The sequence below is a fragment of the Anopheles nili genome, chromosome 3 (genome assembly GCF_943737925.1).
Source record: "Anopheles nili chromosome 3, idAnoNiliSN_F5_01, whole genome shotgun sequence".
In the NCBI taxonomy this organism is placed as follows: Eukaryota; Metazoa; Arthropoda; class Insecta; order Diptera; family Culicidae; genus Anopheles; species Anopheles nili.
Genome location: NC_071292.1, coordinates 61252187 through 61278830, shown reverse-complemented (window position 1 = coordinate 61278830; position 26644 = coordinate 61252187). Strand labels below are relative to the sequence as shown.

At 45.9% G+C, this 26644-nt stretch overlaps 2 protein-coding genes across 3 annotated transcripts in view; one reads left to right on the top strand and one right to left on the bottom strand.

The window, feature by feature from the left end:
- LOC128726620 (nuclear receptor coactivator 6) overlaps nt 1–15610 on the top strand; it is a 76366-nt gene extending 60756 nt beyond the window's left edge. For both annotated transcript variants that reach the window (XM_053820435.1, XM_053820437.1), the window contains exons 6-7: nt 5559–5686; nt 14258–15610. In XM_053820435.1, the coding sequence (XP_053676410.1) occupies nt 5559–5686; nt 14258–14344 (215 nt within the window). In that variant the 3' untranslated portion in view covers nt 14345–15610. The remainder of the gene's footprint in view (nt 1–5558; nt 5687–14257) is intronic.
- A 7506-nt stretch (nt 15611–23116) lies between these two features.
- On the bottom strand, nt 23117–25061 carry LOC128724761 (protein phosphatase inhibitor 2). The gene is made up of 4 exons (XM_053818483.1): nt 24958–25061; nt 24736–24897; nt 24226–24671; nt 23117–23268 (listed from the first exon to the last, which is right to left on the bottom strand). Exons 1-4 carry the CDS (start codon nt 25059–25061, stop codon nt 23117–23119), a joined length of 864 nt encoding a protein of 287 aa, XP_053674458.1.
- Nucleotides 25062–26644: the final 1583 nt, after the last annotated feature.

Sequence of the window (26644 nt, the reverse complement as noted above, 5' to 3'; positions counted from 1 at the left end):
ATTTGGGCGAGAAAACTCAAATTAAGATGAGCTGTTTTCGATGGAACATGTCTACGAGCTTACATCGCACTTTGTGCTCAGCCTTTGCCTGCATAGTTTTCAAACAGTTTGCTAGAGCCTGTTATGTAGCGAAAGCTTTAAGGTTCTGATGAAAAAGAAAAGCCTTTACGGCCTGTTCAAAGTACCACTGCATCGTCAATATCGGTAGCTGTACAAAGCAGCACGATACTCGAACACGAGGTTCGAGTAATGGAGTTTCAACGAGCACCGGAAGCACCATGTTTACTCCCTCTGGAACTCGTCTCCCTTGAGAATGGCATTCAACAACACCGGGCACCATCGATGGCTGTTGCTGCCTGCTGCTGCTGCTGCATCCGCACACTTAACAATCCACGGTAGTTACAAAATCAATCGCTTGAATCGCACAAGAAGTAAAAACAATCCATTGATGCATATAATGACGGCGCACCGGGACGCTTCGGTTGGCACCGGAGAGAACTCCCCGCCCCGGGGTGCCGGTGAGCAAACTCGTGTGCAAATACCGCAATGTTAATGATCCGGACGGGATGCTACTTGAGCGGTGATTCAGAGATGCATATCCTGCAGCGTGGGAGAAAGCCGCGTGCATTCATCCTGCTGCAGCTCTCGTCAATCTCTCGAGAGCCCGACCGGTTCCAATCAGGCGCACAATTCGTTGTGATGAGATGAGTTTTTTTTTTTGCCTTTGCCTTTGCCTTTTGGAACCGGCAACTGCAAGCGAACGGCTGTTTGATAGTGGCGAATGGATGCGAACATATTGCGAAATGAGTACTTTTTTACAACGGAGCGCAATACAAATAAAAAACTAACACCTTTCGGCAACGTAATGCATTTCGATGAGCGAGAAAACCCAAACCCAGGCACGGCCGTTGCAATGAAACGAACGACTTCTGGTAACCACTTCACGGATGACTGTAAAATCGCCGAACAAACAATCAGCAGGGCATTCAACATCATCATAACAAAATGATCGCACCCGTCCGGCCACCGCCGTAACGATATCCTTTTTCTAGAAAAAAAAAACCGACAGAATAAACAAATCGTTTTCCTCGGAGTCACGGATCATAATGGGCACCAGAAAACGACACCCCACGGTAGCTGACATTCGGAGCAGTCCCTCCGGGCTATTCAATCCGTTCGCTCGAGCTCGGAAATACATGCACACACAAACGCCAATGCCACCATCACCCCTGAGGGGCCATTTTTCCTATGCAATTTGTCGTTGATTATTTATAGATGTGATCGAATTCCCCTGCGGAGGTTTCCCATGAACCGGCGCGCGTAGTTGCTCATGTTTTTTTTCTTCTGTCACTTTCCCCGAGCCGTTTGGAATATTATAATAAATGCCCCAAGGCGTCCTAAGCCCTGCTCAAGGATAACAGTCAGTCTGTCCCCTTCGTTCCGGGTACGGGTGGCCCCAGAACGAAGGAGCCGACGACGCCACAGCGAGCAGGATTGATTTGATAACGGTGCAAAGTGATTGTGCCGGAAAGGTGTGCTCGGGTTGATTTATGATTTTCGGAAGCTTTCCATTTTACAGTCTGCCGATTTCGTTATTGATGCCAGTGGGCTCGAAATAGCCGGTGCAATGCCACGAGCAACGCCACCAGCGAAAGGTGAGCGTTCCTGTCCACGTTCCGAAAGAGAGTCGATCTCGCACGGACCCAACACGGTGGCGGACATCGCAGCGGATCCACGATAAAAGCCATTCCCAAGCCAGCTCGGGAAAATGGGGATCAATAAACAGATTTAGCCGCAAGAGCCCAAGGCTACCCCAAGTCGGAAGTCGGGCTTGGAACCGTCGGAAACATTCTGCCGGTGCTGGCGACGGATGCATCAGCCGTACGGCAAATAAATCACTCCACCTCTCGGCCACCGTAAGCTACTCGCGCTTTCGCAACACGTAAAGCGCATTTAGCGCGAATAAACACCTACGATCGGTCGGCTACTGGGCGACGACTGAACAGGGCGCATTTCCGGCGCCACGACCCACACCCAAGTGTGCTCATAAATTGCTAAAATAAATTCAATTTAATGATAGAAAGCTCTTTTCGCGCATCAAATATTCATCGCCAACCACCCTGGTGGCTGGTGCCGTTTGGGTGCTCAAACAATTCAACTAAAGCCTGCGGTGGGTGTGTGTGGTGCCTTTTGCAGGAACCACCGATTTGTGGTCACACACAACGCTCGCTGGCTTATCCGTCAGATCCTGGCCGCGTTTGGATGGTGCGTGTGCGTTGTTTGACGAAAGAAAACGACGCGGAAACGCCATTTTGCGAGAAGGAAAAAGGCTGATAACGGGACGTGTGAGTTCGACATTTGTCAAATATTCATACCAAGGCGAGGTTGGGTTTTGCGCGAAAAGACGCGGAAAACCCGCTAGACGAAGCCCGGTTGACGATTGAACTCGTGGCGGGTATGAAAATGTAAAATTTTCAACCACATGAGTGTTCCCACGTTGTTTTTTTTTTATTTTGCCATCCAAAAGCAAATTCTTTGTAGAGCGTTCTTCCGTTTTCCTGAACTCACCACCGCTCGGGAATGAATTTTCCCATCGAAAGTCATGTCAGCAGTGCGGGCAAAAAAGCAAGAAAAAAGAAAAAGAAAGAGAGAAACCCACCCTCTTATTCGCGGCTCTTAACCACTCGTCATCAATTCATCCACGAAATACCCACGCAACGGAAGGTGCCGAAGGAATATGTCAAACGGTGCCTCGTCGAATGCAACCAGCAACTAAGAAACTCGTTTTATGTTATACCCACTCACCCTTGACCGCCCACTCGGAACGATCCTCGAAAAAGTCACCGGAAACATCGCACCGGGAATCGGTAACACGTGGCGTGTGACGTGTGTTTGTGTGGTGCGGAAAGCAGAAAGAAAAACCTCCCATCCACCGTCGAGATGGGACACGATTTTCCGTTTTATGCCGGGTCCGGGTTGAGCCACCTCATCCGTCCGCCCGTCCGTCCGTTCGTCCTAATCCGCCTGTGGCCACCCACGGAACGAGCCACCTTTGGGCAAAAGTGTGCCCTTTTGTGCCCGCCACGTGCATTGCCGCCCGGTTGCACCGATTTGGTGATGCATCGCGTGAGCGCAACCGTTTCGAGCCATCGATGTGTGCCGAAAGCACGTTCGCATGCCGGCTGCGAGGGCAATCGCGTTTGTCGTCGGATGGCGTTTGCATGCGCACCGGCTTGGCTTTTGCGCAAACACGACCCACCGGGTTACATCACCACCGCGGCCAAACGGCACACATCGTTTCACACAAATTATGGAGCTTTTATCACCTGCTCGCTCTCTCTCTCTCTCTCTCTCTCTCTCTCTCTCTCTCTCGTTTCGGTGATGATTTCGCTTCAAAAGACAAAAGCGATATGTACACATATTCACGATGATGGGAAAACGCGAATGCATTATGAATGGCGCCCGTACGATGGAGCAATCGAGCGGCTTTCTTTGAGCGTTTCCATGGTGACGCGTTGGGCTGCTCGATCGTTCGCCTGCTGCCCATGCTTTCGTGCAATCAAACATTTCAAATCGCGACACATTCACTGTAAGTGCCGCATAAACAATACACAATCGACGCGGTTCAATGGGCTGGGAAAAAACTGGGATTTGAAGGTGGAGAGAGGGCGCAGAAAAAAAGCTCTTTCCCTCAACAAGGACGCTTTTGGAATATTTAAAAGATTTACCCTTTTCACGATTTGCTCTTCGGGGCCCTGCTTGCGTGCCGTTGTACGCTGAGAATTTGTTGCATCCTATTTCCTTCGGACCCACTCGATGGTGTGTGTGTGTGAAACGATGAGCGTTTGGAAATATCAGACCATGATTCATCCGCGCAATCGACCATTTTGTATGCAGGAAAAAAAATGCACGACACTTGCGAGTGAAGTGTGGCGAAAGACTCCCCCTCCCAGCTCAGTCAAATACACGCGTGAGTTCACGAAAATTGCCACCCGCGCGAACAGCGATTCATACAGATGTAAATGAACCGATGGCACGACACATGGCAGCTCGAAGCGAAGAAAAAAAGTGGGCTCAGACATCGCGCACATCCCCATCCACAGCCGCGGGTATTGTAATGGTGAAAATTTTTGCGCATTTTTATGGGAAACCCCCGGTCCCGACTGAATGCGCCGCTAACAAACATCGCTCAACCGGCAACCTGGCAGCTGAAGCGAATGAAAGAAAGTTTGCCATATCGGCTGATTTTGAAAGGATGCTGCCGCGTACCGAAGTGTGCCAAATTTATGTATTTTTACCCCGTGCGTTTTTCGTTTATTTTCCTACGCGCGCACATTTGCGCGTGTATCAGCGGCTGTGCAAAAAAAAAACAGAATACGCCCCTTACCGACACTCCACTTATCGACGCTCGGCACCGTTTCGGCCTAGATTTACGGCGATAAAAATGGCTTCATCAGGTGTACGGTTCTTGTACGACTGGCGCGTTTCCCTCGGTGCCTCGGGAGAAAACTTTCTTGCAGCGGCAAATCTGTTTGCGAATTTTTGCACCCACACCACGGGCCCAAACCAAACGCATTCATTACCATGAACGTGCGGGCGGGACAATGTGTGCCATCGTGCGCATAAAATATTCAACCCTCGTGTCATCACATTTCTCTCCCACGCCACCGGCACCAATGGCATTTGGGTAGCGTTTGGGAGGTGGCTTTTAAATCGCAATATTCGAGCAATTTTGAAACACGAACACGAATTACAATCGCACAGCGAGCGCGTACCTATGGATGCGCCTATCGCGCTTCCCATCTCGGAGGACCGGTTAAAAATGATAAAAAAAAACAACCCATATCAACGGCTTTCGCATCTTCATCGTTCAACGCGTAACGGAAGGATCCACACCCGTAATCCTCGTGGCTCGATTCAACGACCCACCAGCCAGTTCCGAGTCGTGGCGAAGACTTTATTCTTACGCAGATGTGAAATGAAATTCTGCATCGACAGAAATTGAAAATCGATTCCGCGTTTTATGGTTTTACGTACACGAGCCTGTGCGATATTTACTTCGGGGGATTTTTTTTTTACCGCCCCAGCTTCTTTTACGATAATGATTCGCCGTTTCTAATCGCTAATGGGAAAATTCATTTTCCGCGGCCTGTTGCGAGACCGACGCAGCTCGACGAAACCCGGTTGGGGCCAAAATCTCGATTCGGTATGCGAAGATTTATGCTTTTTATGGTGCTGCGACAACGGGTTGATTTTATGGCCGACGCCACGGCGACGGTCGCGAACAGATAGAAAAAAGGACCCGTGCCGTGTTACTGCTCATGAAACGCCAATAACATTACGGGACGGTTTATTGTAATAGCTTTATTTTGTTTCGTTCTGCGAGCGCTTACCCGGGCAGCTCTTGGTAATCATCTTTTCGTTTTCAATTTAATTGCTGCTAAGTGAGTGCTTCATTTTATTTCGCATTTGTTTTGTTTCCTTTCAAACTGCTTGTTCATTAAGCCGGTTTTTTGGTTTTTTATTTTCCTCCCTCTTTTTTTTTTGAACCATAACAGGAGGTAGCAATATGCGAGGAGACCAAAAGTGGCCCCCAGAGGAGTACAAGCGCCAATCGGAAGTGGACAACGAGGAACGTCGCAAGCTCGCCCAGCAGCCAGCTTTCCGCCCACGGCGCCAGCAGAAGGTAAGCCAACAAATGTCCTCTGACCGATCCTTTTTTAGGGTTTGCTTTTTGTTTTCCTGTGCCTCTTTGTTATCTTGACCGGGCATATACTTTCGTTCTGTCTATCTCACAATGAAGACACATAATTTAAAGAAGATTCGCTCATTTTCTTAACTGCTAGAGATAACAATCTAACGGAGCAATTATACGGAATAATTTATTTCGCTTTACATGAGCCTAATGGCAAACTCTTTTGCTCTAATGGAGCTTCTACAACGCCCACCGTGTTATATTTTGATCGATCCAATCCAAGCAACCATTGCTCCCAGTAGACGTCAATAACGGAACGTACACGTCAAAATGTCAAACGTTTCTAGCAGTGTTTGAATAATTAACTTTAATGTTTGTTTACGACATCTTTCAAAAAAAAACGACAAATACATCGAAAAATAACTTTTCTGCCAGATCCTTTAATTACTGATCTCAAAATGTACTTGCGATGAAACAACCGGGCTCATATTTAATGACGTCATTTGCAAAATGTACACTATACATGAGATCTTACGTACACGCGCCGGCACTCGGCGTTTTTAACAGCCATTTGGTGGAGAAGCCACACCACCGCTCACCAACTAAGGCATGCAAATGGGCATCAATGCTCTGCCACAATTATGGCGAGCTTCACAAATTATTAAACACTTTGCCCGCGGGGATAAAACTCCCCTCCCAGGCGCAGTTCATTAACCGCTGCTGCTGCTGGTGCTGCAGCAACCCAAAAAGGAGCCCATTTATTCCACCCGCAGGTGGGCCCGCAACCACCATCGGCCAACCAAAAGTCGTTGCCGTGTGCTCTGAAATGGGTCGGTTTAATTGTATCGTTCTAATTTTACACACATATACACCCAATCCGAATGAATTTTAGATTTGCACTTTAGCTCACGCGCCGCCCCCCTGGGGGTGACCGATCGTCGAGGACCTCCCCACGCACGGGCTCGCCTGTTGGTGGCCGCGCGCCAAACTGCCGCCGAAAAGTATTTAAAATTTCACATTTATTTAACCCGAAACAATCAACAGTTGGCAGGCGGGCAGGCCCGTGTACGGTGCAGTTTACCTTTTGGTGGAGGCGCCTGGTGCCCCACGACGAAGCCGTCCTCGAACCACCACCGGTGTTTTATTACCGCTGGTTCCGCGTGGTAGGATTGTGCAGCACCATTGCCGGGTGCTTATGGGTGTTTTAATTGAATTTAACCTAAGCCAACTAGCGCTCATTAGAAGAAAACGGTGCGAACCCGTGCGTGTGGGTATGCGCGTGGATGTGAGGATCGGGCTAATTCATCGGGCTAGAAACCACCGGCCGCTAGTGTGCCGAGTCATGCACACTATTTGTATTAGCACACTAAACCACACGCACGCATTCGGGGACCAACCCAAGCCCACCGAAAGCGCACCCAAAACCCATTGACACCGCTGGAGACCATCTAATTACCGTAAAAATAATACATCCCGCCGGTTGTTTCGTTTGTGTTCCGAGTAGCTGATGACAAAATAAATACAGATCCGTGAGATGGCAATGGTGATACTATCAGGGAGCCTATTTGGGGGATGAACATGGACGTAAAGAGAGGGTAAAATTTATTCGGACATTTTACACACCGCGGAACCACGCTGACAGTACCGCAAATAATACACGGTCCAATCCGAAATGCAAATTGCACCATTCAAAAACCTCAGTCAAAAGCGCTACATCTATTTGCGGTTTTTATCTGCGCCCTGCTCTTTTTAGGCGAGGGAGCTGGAAGCGTTTAGCCGTTCAAAAATACCCATCACAATGTCATACACGCAGACATTAATGGTCTGAACAGCAGGCCCACAAAACTCGCTCCAAGCGGAGCTTTTTTGTACCGGAAACCATTTGCTAAAGTTTCACAAAAAACACACCCCCATCGTAAATTTAAGCATATTCAGCTATAAAACAACGAAACATGGAGCAATTATTGCTGTCAATAGCTACACTAGGCACATTAGCAAGCGTTGTTTTGCCGGTGAAAGAAATTGAACAACTTCTAGCGACCATTAAAGATGGACAAAAACAGATGGAGGAAAACACACAGCCGTAGAAATGGTCGTTCATAAATTCACCTTCCCGTAGATTGTTCATTTAGATAAATTGGTGCGAGAAACCGATGTGAAAAACAGGCGCTTAAGCAAAACCCTTTTTTTCTAGGGTTGAACTGTAAGCAAATGGAAGCGAGCAAGCACTTTGCCGTTGTAGCTCCATTAATATCTGTCTTTGCAAGATTCTAAGTCACACGTCCGAGACCTGTTAAAATGGTCCGATCGAAGATAGCACACACTGACCACCAGCATGAAGTGCAACCCTACGAAAGCAATATACCGAGCGCTTCTTCTGCCATGTGTGACCGAGAATCGAGTCCGACGCTGGATTGCCCTTGAGATAGCTTGGCTAATAAATGGCGAGAATTAATTAGCCAAAAAAACACCCCCCGTCAACAACTGGTCCAGATTAAGATGCGACAGATAAAATGCGGGACAAAGCGAGCGCAGGGGCTGCTGGAGATCAAAAGAAAATTTGTACGCAGTGCTGAAAAACCACCGAGCGCGTCTGATTAATAAGATTTCTGTGTCAGATTGCAGTGCGTGCGTCTGTACGCCGTTGTCGCTTGGTGGTGCAATTCTCTTTTATTTCGTGTTTTTTTCTTTGTTACACCCCCCATAGGTCCCGTACAAAGGGCCACCAGAAGAGCAAAAATATAATCCCATTGTACGACCGGCTTGATATGCGGGAATGGATGCACTACATAACCGATAGTTGCCCGTTACTACGCAGCTCAAAAGCTGCCCTCTTTCGCTTCCACCCCGAAACAGGCTGTCTGTTCAAATTCAATTTGTCGTTTGGAAATGGCTTCGGCAAACGTTTAGATTGAGTAATCCCAATCCATAATCCCGATTTATATTAATCCCCGAATAACAGCTACAATTATGAGCATTACCGGCGTACCATAGCAACCGACCCTGCTGTGGTAACGGAACGGTGTCAGACGGCTGACCTGAAACCAGCCAACTGCGATTTGAAAAACGATGCAGGAAATTGAATTCGCTCTCCGAGGCTGTTCTGTATTTATTCGTTATTCGCCCCCCCGGCAGAGCATTGCGGAAACTGGCAAACGACTCAAAAAGAACTCACCCGTCAGAGAGCGCTTTATTGCTGCCAATGCGTGCTTAACAACATATTCATTTCCGACCCAAAGAGCAGCAAATGACGGTTTCGTTATGCGAGAGAATTTTCAGGATCGTCAGAGTGCCGTCGCCAGATTGCCCGATGGCTTACGCCTTACCAGTGCACTAAAATTCCACTCTCCTGCGTGAGCTTAAACCACAGCGTCCACAACACAGACACACACAAAGCAGCTCAAGCACAATGCCTTTAACCTCTCCAGCGGGAGGCAACAATACGCCGTGATAATGCATTCGTGCCACGTGTGCAGCCCGGTGCATTCGTCATTGTTCTGGTGATTCCAACCATCACATGGACCGGTAACGAATAATAGTAACTATCTCGAATGGACGGCCAGCGTGTGAGCATCGCTATCATTATCGTTACGATGATTATCATCATCATCATCATCATCATCGCACCGACAGCATTAACGGCGTAATGGTTAATGGCGTGCAGTGGGCTGCATGTTCTTATTGTTGCCGGACCGATGGTTGGGGGAGTTATTTTTTTTTTGTCGTTGTGTAACCGAGAAATACCGAGGAAACGATGCCTCCCAATCGTACGCTGCATTCGCGCATTGTTTGTCATGTTGCGCTAGTGCATGCGAGAGTATAATTTAGCCGCCATTGATTTACTTCCTCCATCCGATCCTCACTGACGATGCACATTCAATTGTTTGACCAAACCACCCCCAACGCAGTTTGAATTCAATTGAAGCGAGTTGAAGCGAAGCCGTTCTGCTGCATTTATAGCCATATTAAAGCCATATCTGCAAACGGCAATTGGTTCGATGAGCTTAAATCACCAAAAAGGCCTAAGGTTATCAACCTGTTTGAATAGACACCGCATTTTAAATAAACCATCAAATGAATCCTTTTTTTTCTCCTCCCCAGCTCAGAATAGCAGCTAAGCAGCGAACAAACCCCTATTCGAATCCTATCCTATTCGTTCCAGCGCATTCCTTTTGTGCGAAATCACATCGCCAAAACGTTCGCGTTCCGTAATTAAATTTACCCATTCATTCGACTAAATCCAATTCCAACCGCTTCTGTTCGCTGGCCATCGGGAAAATATCATTAATCCCGCGCTAACAATCCGCCTCGTGTAATTCATTCCATCGACCAGCCGTCACAAATGAGCGAACGAACCGATACAGATTATTTATACGGCCGAGTGGACCGGGTGGACCGAACGCTGATTAAATTCAATTCGATCAAGATAAAACGAACCACCGGGCGAGATGGCGAGTAGCAATGGGCACATCGTGATTTCTAATTACGCGCACCCGCGAAACGACATCCGTTCCGTTCCGTCACGAACGGTGCGACGATGCTTCAAAGCTTTCATCTAACGATGGCAAATCTCTCCTTCAGTACGCACGGTGCACCGCCGGTCGGTGACACGTTCGTAGAAAATGTGCTCCAGGACATACCTGAGGCCACCGGGGCACCGGGCTTCCACGGGCTCAAAAGCTCATCCAGTTAACAGCGTACGACTCCACCCGGTGTCAGATGCCACCTGCATTTATATATGTGTATGAATGGCTCCCAGCTCTTTGTCCGGTGTCTTTTGCGTCCCGTTCCGGTGGCGTCGTACTCCGTCGTTGGATAGAAGCCACGGTGTTTCACCTTTTGCTCGCACTTTTGCAGTGACCTTAAAAGTGGAGCTTTTTTTTGCGTTCTCTCCCACCATTCGATGACACGCCGTTCCTCATAGGATTAGGTAGAGTTGTACCTCGGGGATTCTGGTTTATTTTTTTTTTCTTCGCCTGCCCAACCCGGCCCGGCTGGTATAGAAAAGAAAATTGAATTAAAATCAATGCTAATTGAATTCGAGCGAACTTCTCGCAAAAAGAGGTACAATTTTCGAACCCCTTCGATCACTGCGCGTGGCCACCGTCAGGCATCGAGATGCTGTGCCGTGGTGGGACTTGCTTCGAAAAAGCACCGTCTCTCGATGACGATAAAAGGGCTTGAAACTGGACAGACTGGGTTTTTTTTCACTCTCTCTCTCGCTCTCTCATGTCTCCTCGCCGGCCTGATTATCATGTCGCTTTTGGTTTGGATGTTGCATTCGAATTTGCTAAAAGTTATGAAAGGGGTTTCGGTGCCCAAACTTCAATGGATCACTTTTGCGCTCTCTTGGGCATACACCGGTGCCATTTTCAGAAAAAAAATCTAATTACAGCTTTGAGCTGTATAATCCCTCCTCGGGCCGTCCGTACACCGTTTCGTGCTGGTATGGCAAAGCACATTTTAACTTTTTTCGATGTATTTCATGTGATAAAATTATGAAACAATGCTAACACTAACCGTTACCTGTCGAACGTAATCCAACCGTAGCAGTGATGATGTACAGCAAAACCTACATGTGAGCGTTTTCACACATGGTTTATTTTTAATATATACATTAACTATGCCAATATTTGAATTCAATTTTCTATCGTTTGCCACAATACACCAAAGCATGACAAAAGGGGGTTTCCAAGCTGTAGCTTTTTTCCAGCTGAATATACATGATTGATAAAAGCCTAAATTGTCGCGCATGAAGTCATCGCAAGCATCGCTTTTTTTTTTCGTCGAACCGCACGCAATGTCACCGGCGTTACAAACGAACTACGAACGGTTCGTTGTTTCATCGACAGAATGCATGTGAACCGGAGGGCTTTTGAAACAGCTCCAAATGACTTTCAATGTAGCGCGAAGGCAAAATCAGGAGGACAGCTTCATTTTGCATGCATCCGGCACTGGCTGACAGGCGGACGGATATCCTGCCGTCGAGCCGTGTCCCAGAAACGGATAAAGTCTACGACTTTTCGATTTAATCGTGCTTTCAGAGTTCTATTATGCTAACACTCGTCCATCTCTACATTAAACCACTTTGAGCATATTGAAATTCTGTTTATTAAAATCGTTCGAAATTTTTTTAAAACATTCAACTATTGTATTCAAAATGTTATGTAACATTATGTGGCGGGTGTGAAGTCGATATAATTCGATCAAATTTCATAAAACCAGACGCCGCTGTCATTTTTCGACCATTTACTAGCAGTAAATAATCCTTCCCGGGAATTTTTTGGCTCGAATACGTAAAGGTGAACCTCTAGAATATTGGAAAAAAAACCCCATATGAGTATCATTCGATGCGGCTGCGATCCAATATCAAAAATAGGCAAACGGAGGGGTTCGCCGATCGAGCAGAAAAGAGGGAGCCCTGTGAACAACGGAGAACGGCAAGAGAAGGTATACGCATAAAACCAGCATACTTTTGGGGACGAAATAATCGTGCATATGCGCGAAAGGTGAGCAGAAACGAACGACGGGGGCTGTATTGTAGTTTGACACCTTTAAGCCGACCGTGAACAAAACCGACCGATGGGCCTATCGCTTTCATTATTATTATTTTTTTTTGCGCTCCTTACAACCCAGCGAACCCCGGAGATTACGCGACGATCGGTTCGACATCATCCGCACGCGGGATATATCCGAGGCACACACGGTGCTCTCTTTTTTTGTTTGTTTGTTCTGCTCATCCCAACTGCAAACCGTCAGAACCGAAGGACACGACAGCGAACCGTGGTGTTCTTCCGTTGTGGGCCTCCGGAATTTCCTCCATCACTGACACGATTGGCATGCCGGTGTGCCGTATTTTTTACCGCCCGATAGCGGTCATCTTGGCCACCCCAAAAAAGGCCTGTTCCCTACGATACGCATGCAAAGCGGGGGAGAGAGAAAAAAAAACCCAAAACCCCCACAAAAAGCCATATTCTCGACCGCCATATACCTCCAGGTCGCCCGTTCTCGTAGGCTTTTCACGGGAAAGGATTCGAGCACGGCATCCGAGCCATGGTTTCGAGTGGTGTTGCCTCGGTGCCTGGTTGTCACGCTAGCGAGACTCAACGTGTTTCCACCGTTTCGTGGACCCGGGCGCATTCTTATGAATGCCTGCGTTTGGGAGACAAAAAGGGTCGCACAATCAAAAAAAAAAAAGTGGACGAATTCGAGCGGGAAACAAAAAAGCTGCCATCGAATAATTGCTGCTTTCAATGAAATTAATTCATGCAAGATCGGCCGTAAGGCCAGGCGAAAATTAATAGGATTTATCGACCCGGAAGCGAGCGGCATCTGCTTCGGCTGGTGTCGCAACAAATAGCAACAAACGCGGCCATTCGCGAACGGGGAGGCGCAATTTTTCACCACGCTAAAAGTATTATCTCGTGCACCACCGATAGCGATGTTAGCGCGTCCGGTGGGATTTTGGGAAGTGGAATAAATTGTACAAATTGGCCGCACGCACTTAAAGGTATGGAAATGTGTGTGATCGCTAAGCTTACGTGTTATGAAGCATGCGACAGAAAAATATGTTCAAATTTTGAAAGGCCTGTTCACCTGCATAACAGAAAGCTGTTCCCTATTCATTGGGGAGCTTTTCCGTGGGGTGATTAAGGTAATGATTTATTTTTTTCACAAATGATATAAGCTTTTCCTGAATGTTTCTAAAACGCCTCATGAATATCATTGCATCCTAATCACTTTCGATCCATTGCACTTGTTTGAAAAAGTAAACGGGACGCAGTGACATGAGAGCTTTTTTATTGAAAGCTCCACTTACCAGTTGAATGCATGGTAAACATACGTTGGTTATTGGATGAAAATAGTACCAACCACCCGTTTTGCAACATAAACAGGCCAACCTCTAACCATTCTACATTCGCTCGTTAAATTAATTAATCTCCCAGTTCGAGCGCACGTGGTGGAAAATGATTATCCACTCGCTGGCTGGTTAAAGCGGAAATGAAACGCATTTTTAGCACTCGATTCATTCCGAGTGGTAATCAAACAAATCACCGTTGAGTGTAGGCTCGGCAGATTAGAGAGCTTTACGGGTCGATTGGATTGTGTTTACCCGCGTGTTCGATGGATGACTCAATGGATGTGTTATTCAACTTTTATTTTCCAAAACCTCAACAGCTCGGTTGAGCCGATTTATTACATAAATAAGTGCACGGGAATTCAACTGTCTCTTGTTATCGATAGAAAAATCGGCTTTTAAATACAGATTCGAGTACGGGCCACGCCGTATTCCTCGGGAAACGATACCGAATCGCGTCCTGGATGCTGATCAATGGATCCACTAAACAGTGAATCAAGATGGAACCAAGGGAGGGTTTTGTGTCGAAAAACACATGTGTCTTTGAGCTTACTAGCATTCCGACCGACTGGATATCCGTACGCAGCAACCGCTCGTAGTGGATTTGCCAGGCGTTATCCTAAATTCCACCAAACCCATCCATAACCGCTAATCCGTTCTAATGTGTTCTGTTGATGCTATTTCGTTTCTTTTCCTCTCCACAGGACTATGGCGACTTCTTTGCGAAGAATGCACTAAACAACACCTATCCGGGTTACCGGGCACCACCGGGCACACAGCATCATGCCTAGAACCGCAACCATCGAGAAGAGCGGCACGCGACAACCCGGTGCATCCCAGTGAGGCCATGTAGCGTGCATGTGGGGTGGATTTGCGTACCCCCCTCCCAACGGCAAAGGAAACCCGGAAACACGGAAGAGATAGATTGCGAGTGGGGGCGAAAAACAAAAACATCCCAACAAACCCTCCCGTCAGTTCCCGTCGGATGGCGTAGAACGTAGTATTCCCCGCGTGGAGATCGTGTGCGCAGCAGCAGATCGGGCTATGTTCTGAAGTACGTAAAAATTGTTCAAAAATTCACAAAACCGCCCGAGGAAGAAAAGGCAGCACGGGTTAGAGCAGACACACCTGGAAGTATTTATTCGACCGAGCTAGTTCAAAAAGAAAAACAAACGGAGCGAAGGCTTTTGAAAAGTGGTACCTCCCTAGCGTTTTCGTTATGTTAGCGGGCGGATGAAAAACCGTCACTAAAGAAAAAAAAAACACGGCCACTACACGAAACAGCAGCACAACCCATCACAGGATATTTTCGAAACGAAACCAAAAATGAAACACGCGCGCGTGCGTCAGTAAACTGAAAACACAATTTAGGGTAAGATTTTGCGAGCGAGCACGGATCACGGAGGTACGCACTCAGCCACCCGCTGCGAAAAACGGTGCCGTTTTAGAGGAGCTTTAGAGAGACGAGTACGAGTTTCCCGACCGGTAGTAGTTCCGGTATTTACGCGAAGGGACAGACAGACCCCCAACACGCTTAGATTAACCCGTGCGCGATCATGATACGCGTCGAGAACGGGCGCATCACCTGCGCGGTGGCTTTGATTTTCCTGTGCCTTGTCGTGTGCTTCCTGTTCTCCGTTTTCATGTGTGTGTTAATATGGTTTAAGTATCAACCGGCCGCCAGAGTGCGCGCGTAGGAACGCAGAAACCGAGATGCAAGCTTACAGTTTATGATTATTTCATTTTTTGTCGCTCCCTCCCACTGGCGTGCGGAGATGATCGACGGTTTGTAATAATTTTCAGTTTTTCCTTTTTCTTTCGCGCATCCTTTAGGGGCTTCTATATATTTCGAAGAAATGAGAAATGGTAGCACCTGCGAGTGCCCTAGATATCATCACTTAAATCGCAAAAACAGGAACTGTAATAACGCTTCGATATATAGTTTTGTTTATTTTAATCTACGACGATATCGTAAACCAAAACGCCGTGAGCGCTTAACGCTTGTTGTGATTTTGTGACAAACATACATTAATAAAGGCTTACTCGTTATGAACATTCGTTCAGCGTGTTCTCTCTCTCTCTCCTTTTCTCTTGCTTGGGAAGCAGCGGCAACGAGAAATCCGCACAAATTAAGCAGCAGGTGTTTGAGGTGCTCATTAAAAGCGCACACCCTCTCGAACGGTGGCCACATCGGAAGCAATCGAATGGCGCCCCTCAAAAACCAACTCACCAGCACATGTGGAAAACTCTGCGAAATGACAAAAAAAATAAACGCCCACAGGATCAACAAGCCCCTTGGGGGTTTGGGCCAAGCGGCGAAGTAATTATTAATCAAATTTTAAATATATCACGAGATTTTAACGGTTCAATATGGCAGCCAGTTGGGCTCGAAGATTGGCCAAAATAAAGCTGGGATTTTATGCGTGTGAGTGTGTGTGTGTGTGCGCTACACTGAAAAAAGGGATACGAGAACCTCCTGTGATGAGGGTCCTGTTGAGCGTGCAGCCGCAATCGGATGCGCGAAGGCCGAAAAGGAACTGTGTAAATCTCAATTTTTCCCAACCCCGAAGCTTTACCAATTTGCGCTTTTGGCCGAACACCGACGCGAAACAGCGGGGGCGTAAGGCGCATCAAGAAAGAAGAATGCCCGCCGTGTCGGACCGTACATTATTTATTTATTTATGCATCCCGCACTCCCGTGTATTGTTTATTTACGATGGGCGGCCGGGTGGCCAGCTGGACATTCTGCTTTTCGCGCGCGCACCACCCAACAGGCAGTAACAGAGAGAGAGAGAGAGAGAAAGAAAGAACGAGAAAAAAAAGCCTCATGCAAGGAAGGAAAGAAACATATCCAACTGAGGATTTTCCGCCAACGAGCATTCATAAACCGCATTGTTACAGATTGGATCCGTTTAATGCCAGCCAACAATGGCGTCCAACGGAAAGGCGAGCCACGTCCGGGTCTGTTTTTTTTTTGTTTTGCCCCACCGTCCTCATTCTCACTCTCTCACGTGATCGCTTTGTTTGTTCACACGATCTGGGTATCGGTTGGCGGGTGCAAACACGAAAAAAAAAGAAAAATACCCAACAAACACACACGCCCATGCAGGCGTGCCCTTTAATTTGACGCTTTTAATAAGCACCCATCGGAAGCCCAACATAATGATGCTGAAGGACTTTGGCAGGCAGGAACCGGGTCCCGGGCCTGTCAATTGGTGGCTTCGTTATTGTACATTGTTTTAAATTATTAAAATTGATGTACAAATACTGGACACACGCGTGAAAGCGGACGCTGGCCGGCGTGTGGAGAGCCCCATTTCGGTCCCAAACCGAACACGTGCATAATATATATCTCGGGGTGTCGTAAATTTGCACTTATTGTTGATTAATTTGATACAAATGCATCGCCCGGCTCGTGGCTTGCGTTGGCCACAAGCCCCACCCGCAGCCGTTAGGACGTCCGGGCTTTGTGGGATAATATTAAAAAGATGACAATAATCATTATTCAAAAGCGCCCGCTAGCCCGCTTTTCTAGCCACCGACCGACCGACCCATGTGATACTGACCAAACGAGCACAGACGTATGCTTAATTCATAGCTCGCTTTATCAACAAAACTTAGTCCAATTAAAATCCACCTCTCTTCCCTCGCAAAAGCCACAAATGGGCCCAGTCGGGATGAGTGCAATTTTTCCTTGGCTAACCGCCCAACATCGAACCGGGCGGCCGTTGGGACCGGAAGTTGACCGCAAAATTACACTATCGCTATCGGTCGAGCGTCCCCGGTTCGATAAAAGCACCATTTTTATCCACACGCGTTTGCGGGTGCGGTGCTGTAAAGGTTAGATAATCGTTTAAAACCATTAATTGGTGCACGCGAAACCGAAGCCGGTGGTGCGAAATTTAATTACAAACTTTTTACAAACCCGTACAGATTTGACCGACCGACCCGCGGTACAATGCCACCGGCCAGGGATGGGATGATGATTGTTGACTCGGTAAAGGAGCGCCCCAAAAAAACAATCCGGTAGCTCCCGGTAGCGCCCCTAAGCGCCAATTAATAGCGAGTGATTTGATTAATGTTAAATTGTTACCCATACAATTTTCATTCGAAGCGAAAGCATTCGGAAGCACTCCGCAGCTGAGCATAAATGGTTGAATAATGGAATAATTGAATTGTCACCCGCAGGGGCGAATGAAAGCGACAACGAAACGAAGAAGAAGAAGACGAGAAAAAAAGCACACATATCAGGAAGAGTGTAAACCAGGCCATTTTTTCGCACGTGTGCGAAGGCACATCCTACGCCAGGGATGCGAGAAAAACGTGACTCGTCCACTCGATGACTTACCGAGCCGAGGGCACACCAACAGCAAACAAAAAAAAAGAGCCTATAAATTCCAATAACATGAATTAAGATGACCATCGTGCCAGGACACGGTACGGTGGCCATGGCAAAACATCACTTTCAACACTTTTCCCGAGCTCGAGCGACAGGGACGCACACGTCGGAGGATGGCGGAGAAAAAAAAACGAGCATGCAAAAACTGCCATAATAAAATCGTTCGAATCATCTGCCAACAAAACAGCGGTCCGTGTGGAATCCTTTCTGTTGTTTTCTTTGTACACCCTCACGTTGTGCGTGCCTGCGTGTGCGTCCGATTCTCTCGTTCGCTCTTTTCCACGTTGTGCCACCCACGCCCGCGGTGGCGCGGGGGTGAGCGCGAAGAAAGGGAAGTAACAATATTACGAAATGGCAGGCAAACGCTGTGCGTGCCGAATTTGCACTCGTCGGCGAAAAAAAAAGCAAATGGAGGCGCCCAGTCCGGACTGTGCAAAAAGCATATTCATCAGCAAATAAATATCAAATCGAGATTCATTCCACCCTCCCCGGTACGGGGGTTCATCTTTCTATTTTCCCTCGAATACGTTTTTTTTTGTTTCCTCGTTCTTCTTTCTTCGTTAACTTGAGTGGAACGGTGAAAAAAAAAACGCTCCAGCTTCATATTTTTAGTAACGAACGTTTAGCAGTGGGTTGGGCCTTTTTTTTATGCTTCATTATTGCGCTTGTGTTTGTCCGATCGTCCGTCGACATTTTGTTCCACACGCATTCGAGTTAAACATTCAACGAGGACAAAAAATGAATCGTAGCAGATAGCGCCCGGAGTTTAACAAAATAAACGGTATGTTTGCAAAACCACCAAAACAAAATGGTGGCGAGAGAGAGCGAGAGAGTAGAGAAAAAAACTACCGGGACTTGGAGCATTTACCGCGCCACTCGATCATTCGCCCGGCAGTGGGAATAGTGCTGAACGGAATCGAATGAAGCAATTTACTACATTGTAAAACACTCGTCAACGCACCGGAATAACAACTGCCGCGTTTCCGGTTGAATTCACGGGCGCGCATCCAAGTGGGCCGTGAAGTCGGCACAAAACCCGCAGCAGCCCTGCTGTGCATTTGCTGCAACTCTCGAGGGGCGCTTTTCACGTGGTGCTTTTTGGTTGCGGTGAATGCAGCGCGGGCGTTTGACCAACCCAAGCATCGATCACTAATTTATGTGCCTGTAAACAACTGCTGATCGTTGGCACGTGAGAGGTAAACAGATAGATGAATTAATTTTTACATTCCGCCAAACAACGGACACGCCGATTCCGAACAGAAACAACCGACCGGGCGCGCTCGCTGGTGGGTTGTAATAAATCCCGTGCGAAACGGTTAACACTTTTTTGTTTTCCAACCCCCCCATCCAACCGAGGACACCCACCCACGAGCGGGTCGCCATTCGACTAGATTTATCCTCAATTTCGCGAAATGAGGACGGAAAATGGTGCATTAAAAATAACATGGCACGTTTGATTTTTACACCTTTTTGCCGGAATCAATTTTCCACCCATTCGCCGGTGATGTTTTTCACCGTCCCGGGTTGTCCCTCCCCCCATTTCGGATCATCTGGTGTGAGAGTGCGGGGGGTGGGGGGGAGGGAAGGGAGAGAGGTCCACCCCCACCACCACGATAGGACGCGGCTCGGAACGGATATTTTTGTTTATTAAATTAATCCACGACTCAGCGAGTCCTGGCGGCCGCTTTCCGCGCGAATCGATCAGGACACATGACGAATGGACAAGCGGAAATTCCGGCTCCGGCTGGCCGGTCCGCGTGCTCGATGCGAAAAGAAAAATATATATATATATATCCATTACAAAAAGTGGATCGCACGTCGCTGGTAATGATAGGAATTTATTTTAACGATAATGAGCCACCTTTCTGCATGTGCGAGCACCGATCATCTGGTGCGCCCGAGTGGAACGAAGCTGAAATTTGTCCATCCTGCCCAACCACCCACTCACCCACCCACCAATCAGGACCACCCGCGCGCCGTTGCATTTGATTTAGTGCGTTGCATTAAAACACGCGTGCAAGCAAAATAATCTCCAGCATCAGATGAGTGAATACAACAACATCATTAATGCGGCCCGTGGCGACTGTGACTGTGACTGTGCGCCGGGACGGAACCGGATGGGCGGCGATGGCACACGAAATATCCGCCCACCCCGTCTGGTCGCGGGCACTGAGCGCACGCAACATCGGAATCAATTAGTTCGACAATTTCAGCGGGATTATTTTTACATTCACGTGTTTATCGGCGCCGAATTAAAATGCGAACACAGCGTGCGTGGTGGGTGGGTGGGTGGAAATCATTTTGCGTTTTCAATTTCCATCCCACCGCCGGCGCTTCCAATCTCTGCCATTGCCGAGCGAGTAATTGGGGAAAAGTGCACCGCTTCGGAAATGGATTGAGCCCTCCCCGCCCCCTGTAGAAGAAATTTATTTATTGGCAGTTTTTTTTTGTTTTGTTTCGCAGATGAATAAAATCCAACAATCTCTCTATCTGTAGTGTTAAGATTTCACTTTTTGTTTTTATTTAATCAAGAAATTCTTTCAAATTCCCACTGCATTCTATTGCTTTTCGCTGGTAAACAATATGATTTTGGTTTTAAACTACATTGATGCGGGCACTCCAATCGTTCCATTACAATAAATCATGATCGATCGATCGTTCGTTTTGGGATAATACTACGAGTCTACGTCACGCACAGTTTCGACTAATTCTCTTCCGCCTCCATTCGCTTGCATCTGTCTTTCGCTTCTCATCTTTCAAGCTCCACCTCCCCCGGCCGGTACTAAGGAACGAAACGCTTGGCCATCCTTTTTGCTTGCTATATTAGGCCAGGCAAGTTAATGGAAGATTGGTATTTGCCGGGCTGCTAGGCCAACCGTTTGGTGTCACCAGACAGCAATAGGTTGGATTGAAACGAGCATAATTACTAAACGGATGTATGAACGAAAATTACGGCTAAATAAGATCTCACTCCGATTACTCTCACTCGCACGCGTATCGTACGTCCGCATACAGTACTGTAAAGCGCTCCTACCACATCGATCCTAATCTGGAGGTTGTGAAAATGAATCAACAAAGCTTTTGCTTAGCTTTACGAAATCTTTTTGAATTTTAAATATCCGCAAGAAGAAAACACATCTAATCTCACGCTGTTAAAGTCTCTCTCGCATTGCAGCAACGCATATCTTAATAATTATCATTCCCTGCTTAACACATTGTTTTTATTTTACTTTCACGCTTTCAAGCTATTTCAAATTTCGCTTCCTAATTCCAAGTTTCGTATCGATTCATTCGTATTCGACGTAGCACGCGTAAATAAATACACTTGATTGATTCAACAGCATTTCCGTCGGGGAAAAATATTTTTTGGGAAGTTTTAAAATCAACGATTTATGTCGATGATGTTTATTGACAAATCCTCGCATCCGATTCACGTGGAATCCTAGATTCCACTCCACTCCTAACATCCCGGTACTAGCTTTTGTTCGATAATAATGATTGGTTTCCTATACACCTTTGTAAAACATGTTTTTTGTAAAACCACATTCGATAAGCGAATAGTTTTTCTCGCCAAGTTTGGAGAAAAAAATCGATAGCTTAACACATGAGCTATAGGTATATGCTATTTGTTCAAAATATTCGCTAAATTGTAACTACAATTCCGCAACGCCTGTTTCTTCCTCGCCCAATAATCTTGCCAAGATGCCGCCTCGGGACTTTTCGCAGCATCGCTTCAGTTCAGTAACAAATCAGAAATCAAACTACGATAAAATATTGCTCCAATACTATGCAAAACAGGCAACCGGTAAGAGACTCGGCGCTCCTTTTCTAATGTATTGTATTACAAATTTTAGTCCTTCATATTATATTTCATCGTCTTATCGTATATTTTTGTGACATTTTTGCAAGTACATCATTGCGTTTTGATTATCATTTATGTGGGTGGTGTGCATAGTGATAAAATTTTGTTCATCCTCGCGTCGCCGTTGGGCAGACACAAATAGCGCACATGTCCAAATCTCGTTTTGCCATTCTTTTCCAAGCAGTTCATGATGAACCGTTGTGGTTTATTGCTTCTATTGCTCGTTTGGTATCTCCCGCAGTCGTATCGTGTCCAAATCTGTAATGTAATGCGCCTGTTTTCTCTCTTACGGAAGATTAACTCCCCTCTTCTGCCTACCGTGTGGCCGTGTCTAGTAGTGACAGCGATTTGTCAATCATCCGAAGGAAATCAAGTATAAAATTATCATTATTATTATCGTTTTCTAAGCGCCTATGTTACACGTTACCGTGGTTGGATTAGTTCTAATATTTGACGGTCTTATTTGCTAACCACTATCGCCTCTTCATTAAGCCCATTGATTGTGTGATTGTGCAGCAATCCGGAGTGCTCCCCAATCGTAACCTAGCTATAGCAAGGAAGGCGTGTAAATGACCACAATAATCCGGATAAGAGATCGTCCGAAGATGCTATGCTACCAGCAGCAGTGCGTGGCTGTAAGCATTCTTCCCCTGCAGAGTAGAGATGCTTCGGAACGGTTCGTTCACATATTCCACAAGCCTCTGTCATCGCTAAAATACACTCAATTACACCACAATCATCACGAACGTGATAGCGCTATTGGTAATAAAAACGTTGCAACTGGTAATAGAGGTATTTGGGTTAGTTTCTCGACGTGGTGACACTTATTTAAAAAAAAAACTCTTCACAAAAATAGTGAAATCGAAAGTCACAAGCACAAGTCCCTGCGGATGGTGGTACGAAATCGAAACGAATAAATCCTTCATTGGAGCGAAATCATTAAAGATTATCTCTAAAATCGACAGCAGGAGTTGCGCTAAAAACAATGGTGCGAGGTTATTTACACTTCAATCATATTGGTTATCGTGACATTTCTGGTTATGAACGTACGAAGTTATTACGATTTCGATCGTGTTACCGACAGTCTGAGGGAAAGTGCTTAACATTCTTACATGTACGTCAAACAAACTATCTCTACAGCTAAAACAATCGACAAACATTCCATTCCTATCTAAACTCTCACTCAAAACGCAACTAGCTCGTGTATGCTAACAACCAAAGAGAACCGATACAAAACTACATAGTCTCCACGCTAGCTTCTCCTTCATTTGCGAGGGACACTCTACCCATGACCCATCATATTTAGTTATTTCTTTTCAGCAGATAAAACAGTAATGTAAAGCAAATGATGAAAAATATCATCAAACCAATGGAAACTATCATGATCAATGCGATCACGGAACTACGAGAGGATTGGAGATCGGAACTTTCCTCAAGAATTGCTAAACTCGCCACTATGTATAGACCACCGTAAAGTGCCGTGAACAGAAAACATACAAGTTACGAAAACGGATCAATCACAAAACAACGTGGTAGAAATAAAAGAGAAAAATAGAGAATACAATATAAAATGAGATAAAAAGAGAGAGATTTAGATATTCAAACCAAACATGAAATGAAAAAAAAAGAATCAGGAAAAACAATTGTGGTGCGCTAGCAACACAATTCGAAACATTCTTGAAGGTTGTACAAGCCATTCTACTGGTAAATTGTAAAACATCTGTTGAAAAATGAATGCAAATCATTTTAAGATTTCCTAGCAACTAATAGGCATAGTCACTGAATTATTAACGTACGGGTGTTGTGGAGCGCTAAGTTTGTTCTGTTTTGCTGCTGATAATAAGGTTGTTTTGTTTGGTTGCTAGCTTTTATTTGTAAACTTTGTCGGATCATATACAATATATCAACCGAGTATGCCCGGGATAAGGCAAAGAAAGGGAGTAAATGCCCTTTGTATATTACGTCGGCGGCTCACGTAGAGTCGTCCATACGGCTTGTCCGTCCCAATAAAGAAAAAAAAATATACAACATATATAATGTTTGCGATAACCGTAATGTAAGATTTGTTCCGTACACTTTTTGGATTAAATTTAGACGAAAATCTACTAAATAACCATTTTTCACAGTAACACCCCAAGATGAATGCTTGGAGGATAAAAATGAAACAGATAGAAGAGTGTTTCTATTTTCAACGCATCCTGAAATAGTACCGTGTAACAGCTCAAAAATGGCAGATTGGCAGTCTTAGGACCTTTGTATCACTCCACGTTGCATAGTATATCTTATCATGTGTACGGACTTGCAATGTTACACCGGTGACTCCAACGGGCCACCGGCTGTGGAAGCGTAAATGTTTCCGATCGGGGTGCAGCGGACACAAGCCACAACTACCTAGACAATTTCTTCCATACCTGTTTTTAGGCGAGCAGCCTGGCTTTCGGGCGCAGGTACCTTCGACGACGATGTGCTGTCCGTTTGATTCAGCTCTTCAGGCTCCTCGATATCCATCCGTGTTTCATCCTTCCCGGGATTTGCGCCCACCGCTGAACTAGATCCTCCGGCATCGGCATTTGACGGGTTGTTCAAGCTCGGAGATTTGTTTGACTCCCCATCCGACAGTGCAGAATCATCCGCATCATCATCTTTATCTTTATTACCATCCTCATCGTCGTCCTCATCCTCTTCAATCAGTTTCCGTGCCAGCTTGACCGCTTCAAACTCATTGTAGTGTGCTTTGCGGCGCTTCTCAAATTCTAGTTTACGTTTTTGCTGTTCCTCGGTCAACTCTTCTTCCTCTTCCTCTTCTTCCTCCTCTTCGGACACGGAGTCACTGCGTGAGTCTGCTGCCACCCGTAATCTACAACGTTTATGATGAAACATTCTGTTGTGTATCCTGGGTTTTTCCTAACATTAAAACGTACCTTTCTGCGAGCAGCTCAGCGTCCAGTTGATCGACGTCAGCCGACTCAACGTAATTGAACGGAGTCTTTGGTTCATCCACCTTCATGTGACCGTAATCTTTATCCGGCGGGTGGTACGTCTGTAGCACGTTCAGCTCATCAAACTTGGCGCTTTTCCTATGCCTGAAACCGACCAAGGGCGTGAGTAAATATTGACTAACAAGCATACCGCATCCTACTTACACCGACGATGCCGCCGCTATTTGATGTTTGTCGAAGCTGCTCGAGGATTTGAGGATACCCTTGCAGGGTTTCTTCGCATCTGGCGAGTCCGAGCTGAAGGACATTTTACGGGCTCTTGTTTCTTCACTAATTTTGACGGTGTTTGTAAAAAGATAAACTAACAGAAAATTTGTATGTCCCGACAAACTACGCGCGTTTGAACGGAACTCTAAAACAGAAAAGGAACAAAAAGATAAGACAATGTTAGCCACTGCTGATTGTACCATTATAAAAAAAGGCACAAACAGTTTTGTAATCAATCAGTGATCATCGATCTCGAACATGACGATGAAAACATGCTTAAACGCAGCAATTGTTGTTTGTAGAACGTTTCGCGTATCACATTCCATTATCATATCATCATAACAATCGCAGTAGCCAGCGGTGTGTTGTGGCTTGATGCAGCTTCAGCATGTGCATGAAAAAAACCGGAAAATCAAATGTATTTCTTACCAGACTAGGGAAGTGCACAATTAGTATACGCCGTCTGTTCTCCGTTTTCCGCTGGTATTAGATTATTTTTGCTTTCTTTGCCCTCAAGTAGGATTACGTCTTATTAGCGGCACGATTGCATACACCGATCGCTTGTACCATGGACAAGCTTTACGCCGATCAAGCACAAGTCACGAAAAAATGCACAGTTTAAAAGGATTGATTGATCGAAAGATTCCCAGATGCTAAAGACAAAATTACTTAAACCGACAAAAAGGAAAATAATTTGTCTGCTTTAATACTATGTTGATATTCCCACGAGAATTTTGCTACTTTTATCAATTTCGAGCTACAGCTGCATGACAACCCGAGCTCGAACGTCAACATACAATACCGTATTGACAGTCGGCATAAATGGTCGGCATTATTATGAGTTAAAAATAATTTCAAATATTTTAAATCTTACAATGCCGGCAACCCTTTTTAAAAATAATTAAGCTTACGCACAATTAAATAGTTGAAAGACACACCCATTCTGCTGTATTTCCAATGAATGAAATTCTAAAATAATCAATTTATCATCTAAAGAACTGTTGAAAAATTCATTAACCAGCCAAATTTCATCTTATTCGGTAAATGGTTCAACCCACGTGTTGAACTGATTTGTTTGAACAGATGCTCTAGGCTCACCAACTCCGTGCTCTTTTTCGGCAATATTTATCATCAGTTTAATCGTGTTTTCCCTCGAAAGCGGTCAAATGGCTTCAGTTCAGCTATTCTTCAGCAATTGTAAACGATACTCCTGTTTTAAATACATCGTTATCGTAGCTGTTTTATTGATTGTGCTAAAACTATACCACAAACACCTCTTTTTAAATGATTCTTTAAACGTGGCGCGTCGCGATTCTTCGATTGTTTCGTTCACCACCAAAACTGGCACAACCTACCGATTTCCCTGCGCTATAACGGAGCCAAAGGCAATCAATGCTATTAGCAACACGACTAGTGATGAATGTAAGATTAAGTTGGCAAATGCCGCGTGTAAAAGTGCTAAGGGTACGCTGTTCCCTAGTTATATTAAAAACACATGTCCAAGAGGATCCTACGTACCGTACCGGTATGTAGGGTGCTTTCGCAAGAATGAAATGAGCTTCTTTAAATCAGCGAAGGATACAAAAGACAACACACCCACGAATTGTGTGGACTACTGCACGCA